General features: G+C 45.0%; 1 protein-coding gene across 1 annotated transcript in view; it reads left to right on the top strand.

The window, feature by feature from the left end:
* Positions 1–10,092, top strand: part of PARM1 (prostate androgen-regulated mucin-like protein 1) — a 50,739-nt gene extending 40,647 nt beyond the window's left edge. The window contains exons 5-6 of the mRNA XM_077814743.1: positions 3,051–3,129; positions 6,164–10,092. Coding sequence (XP_077670869.1) covers positions 3,051–3,129; positions 6,164–6,248 — 164 coding nt within the window. The 3' untranslated portion in view covers positions 6,249–10,092. The remainder of the gene's footprint in view (positions 1–3,050; positions 3,130–6,163) is intronic.
* The last annotated feature ends 2,260 nt before the right edge of the window (positions 10,093–12,352 follow it).

Raw genomic sequence — 12,352 nt, 5'->3', positions numbered from 1 at the left:
AAATGACAATGGGGGCAGAGGGGTTATTTAAAATAACCTAGGACAACGATAAAGTCTACAGTTTCAAATGTGCTGTGTGAATGTAGTTAAGAGGCTGAAGTAAGATGGGCAACTTGTTGCAGAAGGAAGCCCTGGCTGTCCTTAGCAGTAGTAGGTAAAAGTTCATTCTTTCAGCGTACAAAAGAGGACACCCAGCTAACCATGGTGTCATGGGCATTGGCATGGCCACTTCCACATTTCCCAAGTTCTGCCCGCCTCAGCTGTGCTGAACCCTCTGCCCATCCACACCTGGAGCCGGACACTTGCTCCCTCTTTCTCAGAGGAGGAATCTTTGTCCCCAGCAGTGAGAAGGGGGGACAGAGGAGCCATGTAAGGGAGAAGAGAGGAATTCCTAAAGAAAAACAGCAGAGAAGAAACTTTGTCAGGGAGAATGGGAAGTGGAGAGGAGACCTAGCAGGGGCTAGCAGATGTGAGGAGCTGTGGCAGAAATCTTAACAGGTCTGCAGAAGTCACCTATTTGCTAAGATATTTTGTCCAAAATTTTTCAGAGTAGCTAGGGAGTCTGGCTGCTCAATTTTCGGCAGCTCACAAATAGTGCTGATCTCTTGCCCTTTGAAAATCAGGCCCTTCCGCGTGTCTCACTCTGGGCACCCACAGTCACCAGTGGCTTCTGAAAATCTTGGCCCTAATTTTTGAGATTTTTTTTTATAAAAAACTGTATTTTGGGGTGACCCTTCTGAGCTCTTAAAGTTTTACCTAAACTGCTATATAAGCACTGAACAGTGTTTTTGCAAAACCATTTCCCTGTGAAGTAATTACTGCTTGCACAGAGGACTGTATGCTTTTGTGGATTGTTTTGGGATGGTTCAGGTTGGGGGTAGGAAGTCGTGAGTCTGTCACTTGGGATTTATTTTAAAGGTGGTAAAAAAAGAAAACCATTTACCATATTTTCATTGTCTGCCAGACTGTGACCTGCGCGTTGCAGGGTCGGTATTTCAGAACACACACGCTTCCAGTGTTTGCGGTGTTTATTTTATCCAAATCCATTCTGCTGCTTTTACCAGAGCATCACGGTTACAAAAATATAAAGCTGCCCAACTCATATCAAATATCTCCCTGCTGCAAAGGGAAATATAAAGATTGCAAGTATTTTCCCCTCCCCCATGTTATCATTCCCCCACCCCCATGTTATCATACCAAGCAGATGAGAGCATAAAGTGAGCAAGGGAAGATTTTGTTTGACGTTTGGCCCTGGCAGTCTTCTTAAGCTAATAGCAATGCTGAGGGGAAACCCTTTTGTCCGCAGGCTGCAGAATGGAATCAGTAGGGCATTAGCATTGCAGTCTAAGGTGGAGGGGCTGCAAGGTGAAGCCAATTAACAGGCACCATTGAATAACTGTCAGGAAGCCCCCGCAGCCTGTAGCCCATTGAATACGTTATTAGAGGCTGCAGAACCACTTGGCTCAGAAGCTCATTACTTACGAATAAACCTGTAACTTGAAGGAGTGTTGAAAACTTTTCCCCTCTTTGTCCCCCTGGGAATTTAAATGAGGTCAGTTCTGAGGGCAGCTCCTAAACAGCGACTCTACATTGTCAGGGACCCAGGCTCGGCTCATCCATCCATAAACCTGCTTATTCACTTCTTGTGAAAACGCCCCCAGGAGATTTTAACTGAGCCATTAAAAGGCGTCATGTACGCTCCTGCCAGAGCTGCACCACCGCTTCCTCCTTCAGCAGGGAAGCCTTCAACCACTCATAACCGCGCTGCGTGTACCTAGTAACACTCGCACGCAAGAGGAACAGAGCAACATGAGCCCAGCCCAGGAGAAAAGCAGTAAGCCTGGATGGGATGTAACTAGACAACTAGAGAGAAATTTTCAAGGGCCCAACCCTGACACTTGGGACCTCATTTTCCAGGCACTCAGCTCTCATTTCGATGCCTAATTAAGCACCAGATTTTCTAAAGTCCACAGCATCCAGCAGCTTCTATTGTGCCACTATGAGCTGAGCACCTAGCCTGCCCTTTTTGAAATTCTGGCCACTTATTTTGGTGCCTAAATGGGCACCAAACTCTTTAGAAAAATCTAGCCTTAGGGCCCCATTCCCATCATGCAGGCTTGTGTCAGTGAGGCTCTATTGACTTCGGCAGGGGCATTCCTGATTGACATCAGTGAAAACCAGAGAGACTCAGGTTCCTGGTTTGGTCACTTTGCCTGATGTCAGCAGGTAAAAGTTACTGTATGTAAAGGAGAGGAATAGAACAGTGATTCTCAAACTTTTGTACTGGTGACTCCTTTCACACAGCAGGCCTCTGCGTGCGCCCCTCCCCCCTTATAAATTCATATTTCAAAATGAAAAGGAGGACTTGTGGCACCTTAGAGACTAACCAATTTATTTGAGTATGAGCTTTCGTGAGCTACAGCGCACTTCATCGGATGCATACTGAGTCGCTAAGGTGCCACAAGTCCTCCTTTTCTTTTTGCGAATACAGACTAACACGGCTGTTACTCTGAAACCTGTCATATTTTAAAATATAATTTAACACCATTATAAATGCTGGAGGCAAAGCGGGGTTTGGGGATTGAGGCTGACAGCTTGCCACCCCTCCATGTAATAACCTCGCAAACCCCTGAGGGGTCCTGACCCCCAGTTTGAGAACCCCTGGAATAGACCCTGCCCTGGGAACAGACAGCTTGGGAAGGGAGGGGGAGCTTAGGCTAAAGGGCAGTCTCATTTCAAAATCATTCCACAGTGCAAGTCCCCATTCACATCCAGGCCTCAGTTACAAACAAGGACCGATCTTAGCCATAGTCTCTCATAGGTGCAGTGAATGAACAGCGTTCCTTCTCAATAAGGCATCTGGGGTTGACAGCAAATACTGCATTCCCTACATGAGGAGGCGATCCACATGTGGCCAGCATATAGTGTTAACCCGTGCACTGCAAACAAGTGAGCAGGAAGGGGACAGGGGTAATTGCTTTGATATATTATGACCTCACTGAAAGGTCTGTTTATGCCCTTTCCTTCCTCCTCCCCCTCTCCCCCTGCAGGAAGCATTGCAGCCATTACGGTGACGGTCATTCTGGTGGTGCTGTTGGTGTTTGGGGTGGCAGCATACCTTAAGATCAGGTAAGCATTCACTTGGTAAAAGGATGGTTACCCGGAACATAAGAGCGGCCATACTGGGTCTGACCAAAGGTCCATCTAGCCCAGTGTCCTCTCTTCCGACAGTGGCCAGTGCCAGGTGCCCCAGGGGGAATGAACAGAACAGGTCCTCATCAAGTGATCCATCCCCTGTCGCCCATTCCCCGTTTCTGGCAAACAGAGGCCAGGGACACCATCTCTGGAAGCAGCTCAGTAACTGGAACAAGCCGGAGCACATTCTCCTCTCCAACTGTATTCACACTGATGGGACTGACATGTCTCCTCCCTTCAGTGCAACAGCTGATGCTAATACAGCAGAGCTGGGGGCACTGCTGCTATCCGGCCTGGACTGCGCGTCAGGAGAGGCCCAAGCCTGACTGCTCTGCTCTCGAGCCCTAGCAGCAGGAGGCAGGCTGCGGCAATGCAAGCTTGCGTGTGCTGCTGGCCCGCCACTGTGCCTCAGACCCCGGGGAGCCCAGCTCTAGGGACTGAAGCGCATTTCAGTCTTTTGACGAGGGACCGGCGGGTGCCAATGGTGGTAGCAATGGTGGTGTCGACCCCTGGCCACAGGAATAAGAGCCCTGGCTCCTTTTATCAGGGTCACCAAGCATCTACCCACTAGCATTCAGCCATTATTGGGTTGGCGGAACTTGTTAGCCGACAGTGAGAGATACCACATCTCATGCCTCCCTTGGTGCACCTAAGGGGCAATCGAAGGTGCGCTATTATCTGAGTGCAAAGAGGCTGGGAGTTGGAGGAGACGCTGTAGCAATCCCATTTTATACAGTTTTCAATGGTATAAGCTGGCATTTTTCTCATTACAAAGGCGTCACTCACATGCCAGAGCCAGTAGTGCAATGTGTTGTGACCATAAACAGTAATTATCCCCCGAGCAAGCTTTACTCATACCCTATCTGTGACCTTAAAATAAGAACACCACTGCAGCCTACATGGAGCATCTTTAATTGGGTTTAATTTGAGGCTGAGGTAAGCAAGGTTTTTTGTTTCAACTACTTCATAGTGATTCATACCAGTCAGGCTGGGGCACAACCAAAATAGTCCTGTGCAGAGCTATCACTGGTGTTCTGGAGGGATACTAGAAAATAGATGGGTTAGTAAATCAAGCAGACAACAGCCAGCTATTCTTGCTGTAAAAATAAATGTCTTGTTTGCACGGACACAGCCCTCCCTGGCCAAGTATTTCCTGAAAGTCACGTGTTCAGCTGGCATTCTCGCTGACTAGAATAACTTTTAAGTGTGGCTGAAGAAGGGAGTGGATTGCATTGAACAAGAACACGCTGCTTTGGAAATTGAAAGAGGTTTTTACTGCTCAGGTAGGGCACAGCGTGAACTGGGGTCCCTAGGAAGGTTCTCAAATCTCAGGTGCAATTGCAGAAATTTTTAGAAGATTTAAGGTATTTCAGAATTAAATTCCAGGGGCATTTTTGGCATGACGTTGACATGGAATTTGCCAAGGGCGAATCGCATTCTGTTAAAATACCAACAACAGAACTGCAGGATCCCAAAGGCCACTGTATGTTACACATGTATGGAGTGGAGGGATAGCTCAGTGGTTTGAGCATTGGCCTGCTAAACCCAGGGTTGAGTTCAATCCTTGAGGGAGCCGTTTAGGGATCTGGGGCAAAAATTGGGGATTGGTCCTGCTTTGAGCAGGGGGTTGGACTAGATGACCTCCTGAGGTCCCTTCCAACTCTGATATTCTATGCACACCATCCTATACAAATATCAACAAGCCAGCATTTAATAAACATTCAGCGAAAGCAAGTTCTTTCCCATCCTCCATACATACAAATAGTGGGCTGCATGCTAACCTCTCATCCACAACCATGTCTCCCAAGCAGTGTTGAATAGGAGCAGAGGCCCTTTCTTGCCTCTGAGGGATGAGTTCAAGGCCCCAATGTCAGAATTATAAAAGCATGTGAAAAGCCTGCATATTTACACACATACAGACAAAGAACTTGCTTTCTGCAAATAGTCTCATTAAAAAAAAATCATTATTTCCACAAATGTTCCGAGAGGAATCTCATGTGCTCGAATATTCGCAAAAAACGAACAGGAGAGGGATGGGAACAGAGTCAAAAAGCAAATTTATTTAGGAAGGTGAATGAGTTTTCACTCCTTGCAGTGTTCAGCCTGCTCTCCTACCCCATGCACTGGCTTCATCACAGATCACTAAGAGAGACAAAAAGTACAGTAAACATGCATTCATTTTCTTCTCACACAATTAAGATCCGGCCCACAGACCACTAAATATTCAGAGCTTAACAAACCTCCCTATTAAAAATCCATAGCACTCAGTACACTACCAGACCTGACTCTAGATCAAGAGGCAACATTAATATCTATATACAAGCAGTACGGTTTTAACTCCCTGCAGAGGAACAACAGACCATCTACTACACTCAAGTGCATTCATACCACAACACAGAATCATCGATCACCCACAGGAATTAGAAACTAGAAGGCATGGGGCCTACTGCAAACTGAAATAAAAAACTCACTGATCAAAGGGCCCAATTGTATTGCAATGCACATTCAGGGGACAGGATTGTTCCCTGATAGCACTGAAGCCCAGATCATTCCTATAGCATAGACATGATCTAGCTGTGTTTTAAGCATGTCCCTGAACTGGACCAAGGAAGCAGCTTTACAAAAAACAGCTAGTGTTAGACTTCTCACTGTCCCAGAGAGTTGATCTTTAAAGATTTTAGGCACCTGGAGCTGTGATGTGATTTACTTGTCATCTAAATCAGAATCAAAACCCTAGCCTAAAATTAATCTGGACCTAAACACCAGCAATTATCCTCTCACATTAAGTTCCCTGGGCCTGGTTACAAAGATGGGTTTTAGCAGTAGGTGCTTTTCAATGTCTGCAGGAGCGAGGGCATCCTTTCTACAGGGTTGTGCACTGAACAGGAATAGCACTGGAATAGGGTGTTTCTCAACCATTCCTAAATAATCCCAGACTTGTCTTTTCCCCTCCCTCTCGCCCTCCCAGACATTCTTCATATGGAAGGCTGTTGGATGATCATGACTACGGATCCTGGGGAAACTACAACAACCCTCTCTATGACGACTCTTAGCAAAGGAAAGTTAATTGGGACAAGAAATAAATGTTCTTATTTATAAGTGCTTACACAGTAGAACAACAACAAGTCACCTGGTATGCATTCAGTTCCAGTTCCATGCCAGCTTCTTCTCTTCCTGCTGCTTCTTCCTCTGTTACACAAGGGAATCCTAATTTTAAGACAAGACTAAATGCTGAATCACAACTGCAATGGGACTAAACTGAAGCTGATGGACTGCAGTCACGGTCTCGAAACCAAAGGCAGTCACTCCACAAGCGCAATAAATTTGAGTTTATGCTTTTAAGGAGGAAATTATATTAAATCTCAGTGAGGGGACGGGAAGTAATCACTGAAAGGTTTTCATCTGTATGGCTTCTGTTCCTTTGATTCCTCTTTAATCTTCCCTGTCTGTTCAGAGCGGATGGGGTTCTGGTCAGAGCTCTGCAGTGCAATACAGGGCTTTTACAGTTTATTACCAAAAGATCAAAACAAATTACCCAGGAGGCTGGGAAGTAGAGAAAAGGGAAGCTCAGCAGGGTCATGCCAGAAACTGATGCTCTTATAGTTGGTCGTCTTTGCCAGGGTGTCTCATTTTCAGAATGTCATCATTATAAAGCCAGGTGAAGGTTAAATTCACCGCCTGTGTCATGGTGAGTGGCAGGTTTACACACTGACGTGTTACACCTTGAAGTGGAAAATCAGTGATAAACAGGAAGGGGTGACCACTGCTGCTGCTGCAAGGAAGGCATGTGGCAGAAATGCCAGCAGGGGGTTGGGAACTTTCTTTTTGGGAAGGAGAGAACCCATACATTGTCAGCACTGTGGCAACGTAAGATTCCACGAAGTGCAACATTCGTATTCAAAACACCACTCCCTCGTATCTGACTGCTGCTAGTGAAGAATATGGTTGTACCCAAAATAAACTGCAAATAGGAGAAACCCATTCTGCTGCCCTTCCCTTCGTTTAGGCTGCTAGGATGAGTCACTACTATTTAACAGGAGGTAAAGATTGCAGAATTAGGCCCAAAATTAGAAGATGTGGTGGAGGTTTTCAAAAGCCTGTGGGAATTACACACACCTTTCTTTGAAATTAACCCCTCGAGTGCTTTGCTTTGAAAGTCTCAACTTAATGTTTAATAGCTCTTCCCTGCAGCAAATTTTCAGAGCAATTCAATCATTTCTCTCTCCCTTTTCTTTTGTAATTGCGTGAACAAGTCTGGGTGTGTTTATTTATTACATAAAAGAAACCTGACAGATCACCAGTGTGGTAAGGAAACAAATATACAGTGAGATAGAAGTGTCGTCATCTGCTACATATATTGCTTTACTGAATTGTTTTCTTACAGATATTTCTATCTGGTAAGGTCATTTGCTAAAACAATCCAGTATTTTTAATCCAGAGTTTGTGCTTACTAATCCTGCTGCTGCTACCAGTAAACAAAGCCATATGGGTTCATTTATGAGGAGATCAAAACAGACTTGGCTTGTTTAAATACACCATAGCAGTTCCCCTTGGAGCACATGATCCAACTTATGAAACTCCAACCCTTGTCTTTTTCAGAGTAGTTTTTCGATTGTTATAAAAAGCCAACACATCATCATTAGGTTGACACGCAATAGCTCATCAAGGCTACAGTGGTGGGTGGCATGCATTTCCATTTTACCAGTTTGACAGGTAAACCAAGACCTGCACTCCCAAAATGTAAGCTTGGTGGGAAATTCACTTTGCAGTGGTCACTCCCCTTTGTCAAATAGAAGGCACAGGAAACTGCTTGAGTGCAGAGGGACATTTTGATACAGTGGTGCTAATTGCACTGGATGAGACACCTGTGCAGGGGCCCTGCTGTTGGGAATAAAAGTCATCTATACGGAGAACACAGAGCGTGTCTGAAAACCAGTCACGAACTATTAATTATTGGTACTGCAGGAGCGCAAGGAGCCCCAGTCATGGAGCAGGGCCCCATTGTGCTGTATAGACACAGAACAAAAAGAGATTCCCTGCCTCAGAGCACTTGGGTGGCTTACCTTGGGCACTCCCACATAGCAGCACCTCGAATTAGTGAACACTTGGAATGTATGCGGTCAGTCCAGTCTCCCGCAGTCAAATCGGGATAAGCAGTTCCCTGGCATCACTTTAAGGAGCGTTGTGAGGTTTAGGGTCTAAACTGCTTTGACAGCCTCAAAAGATGTGATCTGCATGAATACAAAGGACTATGAGAAACCAGCAAGTGTTAACTCCTTATGCTTAACAATCTGTTCCACTTAGTGCCTCAGCTAAATACAAAGTACCTTTCCCAAGCCTGAAGAACTCTTTAAAGTTCAAAAGCTTGCCTCTTTCCCCAACAGAATTTGGTCCAACATGAGAAATCATAGAAAGGTACCCTTGTTGGGGCCATTACTATTGCTCTGTACATTACGTGGGATTCCTACTGTAATATCCTAAAGCTATAGATTATGGATTGCTTAAAAATACATTGTGTTTCTATAGCATCTGTCAAATAAGGATCTTGTGGTTCTTTATGAACATTAATTAAGCCTCACAAACACCTTGGAGACTGCTAAGTGTTGTCACATTACTGTTGGGGAAACACCGAGAGGTTGCCCATGGTCACGAATGGCACAGCAAGAAAGAAACCAAGTCTTTCGCTTTGATTCTGCCCATTAGACCATACTCCCTACCATCTCTTGGCACCCACAAAGATTAGATCTGCTTTTTATTTCCCCGTTCCTTGTGTTAAATCTCTTTCATTTAGTTACTTTGGATGTACCTAACGTCAGTGTAATGTCTCAGTGTGTCAAGGAAACTAAACAATTCAAGATCAAAGGCTAGAGGTGACCCGCTCAGGGAAGACCACGTGTTTTGCTCCGTCCCTCCCACCCCCACAAGTTAGCACATCATAAGCCTAAACATTTCTGAAAAGTTCATCATCAACTTCTTCAGAAAGAATAGAGAGTCTCCAGTCTTCTTTGGAAAGAACTGGGGAATTAGCAGATTTAGGGTATTCAAAGGAACACAACATTGGACTAATTCTGCTCCCATTTACTTAGATCAGGTGGGAACATTAAGTGGGTCATAATGGATGAAAAATCTCATCCCTAGTCTCGGTTGTGAGTCTTTAGAAGAAGGGAGCCACTATGCTATCTCCTAATGGGATTTTTTTTTTTTTTTAAATAGCGAGAGATCTTTCCCCAGTAGTTTTCATATCACCCAATTGATGGACATTGTGCTTCACGGACACAAATATGGAGGTCCCTGCCTCGTAGAGCTTTTGATCTAAGTAGCCCGTTGCCGGCATATCAAAAGCTGTTACCATATAACAGGCTATTTCTAATGCCAGGCCCCCCACATGCCCTACTGGGGACAAAACATCAGCCAAAGTCATGTGATGAGATGTCACAACCATAGCATCAGTAATAAAACCGGTTGATGAGATACCAGAGAAAACAGCAAGGACTGTTTGTGTTGAGGGAGCTTCCGAGATCTCCCAGTTCCAGCAAGGTTAGCTGTTCAGCAGTTCTTCCTCCAAGTTGCCCTGGATTACAGCCCCACCTTAGTGTATTCGTCTTTCCCCGACGCCTCGGAGGAGGGATTCACAGCAGGCTAGGATGATAATTTGCACAGATTCACCTTTTGCCTTTAGCTTTCTGGCAATGAATGAATCGGTAAGGCTGCTTTTATTTAAAAAAGGCAACAGATGGCAGAGCTAACACTCAGTCTGGGACGGTGGTCATTTTTACTTGGGGCGGGTGGGGAAAGAATGGGAAGCTTTAAGTGCAGCCAATTGGATATTTGATGTCCTCATAACCACGTTCATTATAAGATATACCAGTTACACCAATTAAAGTCATGCAAAGCTTGTGCCATGTTGTACTGAGGTGTGTTAACTTTGCGCTTGTTTCCGTACAATTCCCTGTGACATTTTTAAAGGACTCCAGTCTAGAGTTACTCCCCATAGTGACATCTCTGGGTTCTATGCTGGTTTGGTCTCCAGTCCCAGATCAAACTGTTCAGTCTACAAGTAAAGATAGTATTTTCTAATTGTGCCCTCATCTAGCAGGCTGAAAGTGACCCTAACTGTTTTCCCTAATTCAGAATTGACCATTGCTGCCTAGTTCAATGCTGACTTTTACTACATAGTAAGGGTGACTGTCATTTTGTAGGAAGATTGTAGTGATCCAGTAGCTGCAAAGCAGACACCAGTGGAATCATAGAATATCAGGGTTGGAAGGGACCTCAGGAGGTCATCTAGTCCAAACCCTTGGTCAAAGCAGGACCAACCCAACTAAATCATCCTAGCCAGGGCTTTGTCAAGCCGGGCCTTAAAAACCTCTAAGGATGGAGATTCCACCACCTCCCTAGATAACCCATTCCCGTGCTTCATTACCCGACGAGTGAAATAGTGTTTCCTGATATCCAACCTAGACCTCCCGCACTGCAACTTGAGACCGTTGCTTCTTGTTCTGTCATCTGCCACCACTGAGAACAGCCGAGCTCCATCCTCTTTGGATCCCCCATCAAGGTAGTTGAAGGCTGCTATCAAATCCCCCCTCACTCTTCTGAAATCCATAATCTTGCTCCCATCTAGAACCCTGCCCCCTTCCTCATATTCTTTCCTATCTTGATTCACCTCACTGCTCCCCTTGCCTTCCAGTGTTTTCTGTTATTCTGCCTCTACACCTGAAATAAATCCCTTGCCATCTACAAACTTCTCTTTCCTTCAAAAATCCCTCTGTTCAAGTAATCACTTCCCCTTGTCAGTAAACCCCACACCCATGCTCCAGTCTCCTGAACTGTGATTCTGTCTCTTGCATTTGTCAGCCTTGTCTTTTGACTGGCAGCTGTATAAGAGAGGGAACATTTAGTTATGTGCGTAAGGCAACATCCAAATGAATTTTTTCTGTAGAAAACAGAGCTGGTCACATTTATGGTTGAAGCGTTCTTTTGACAGAGCCAAACTTTCATGAAAATTTTTTGTTTCGGTGAAAGTTACTGGAAAATGTTCAAAGTGAAACAATTGCTTTGTTCTGAACTGGAAATTTGTTTTAGTTTAGAACTTTTGGTTTTCTGGATGGGGAGGAAGTTTCCCCCTTTCCATTTACTCTCCTTCACTCAATTGTCCCAGGGGGTAGGCAAAAACTGATATACTTGGGTTTTCAAAAACCAACGTGGAATTTTTCCATTTGAAAACAAAACACACGTTGACTTGAATTTTCTCCCAAAGACGTCCATGAAGAATTTTGAACCTAACTCACATTTGTCATTTCCTTCAAAATTTTGGGCAAAAACTAAAATGTGGGGGTTTCTACCAGCCCTCACAGGAACGCTGCAGTGTTGCAACAGAGTTGGCTGTGGAATTTGTGGGGACCATATTGTTCCTAGCTCTTCATCTCGGTGTAAGGTCTTGAAGAAAAGGGAGACACCATAGCGAAGTACAAATTGTGGTGTGTGACATTCCAGCCATTCACTTCCCAACCATTTAAGAAGGTGATATATTAACTAATAAAGTCTGGAGTCATTGCATTAGCCCGGGCTGCTTTCAGAATGGTAGAGGGTCTACTCCCCCTCTTGTCCTAACCCCGATCTTGAATTACTGCACCTCATAAGGCATGGGAACCATAAGCAGCAGTTTTCCAGCCTACTGTGAGGAATGGTATTGGGTACTGTCTGCCCTAATCATAACTCACCAAGCCAAAGGCAGCTGCAGAACATAGCCTAAAGAGCTGGCCTTTGGTTCACAGACCACCAACAGCCTCTGAAACGTACTTTAAGGGATCCACATTCAAAACAATTGGAGAACACTCACCCAGTAAGGCAGCCACAAACCTAATCTGTATGAGACACTAATGCCATCCAAGTGAACACCCGGTCCTCATTACACAGTATCTGGAGGAAGCAGCTGCAGCAAGAGCTCTGCCTCCCTTCAGATGCTTTAGGAAGACAGGCAGGCTACTAACCATGCTTTACAATGGGTCATTTGAGGCCTTGTCTACATGGGGAAATTTTACCAGTTATACAGGTATGATCCCACTGTGTGAACACTTACTTCTCTGTAAGAATGGCTTTTCAGGGTTTCGTTTATGTGACTTGGAAAGTCCTGGGAACGCTTTTATTTCAGAAT

Source organism: Eretmochelys imbricata, chromosome 4 (assembly GCF_965152235.1).
Source record: "Eretmochelys imbricata isolate rEreImb1 chromosome 4, rEreImb1.hap1, whole genome shotgun sequence".
Lineage (NCBI taxonomy): Eukaryota > Metazoa > Chordata > Testudines > Cheloniidae > Eretmochelys > Eretmochelys imbricata.
Note: the sequence above shows the minus strand (reverse complement) of the source record. Positions and strands in the feature narration are given on the sequence as shown.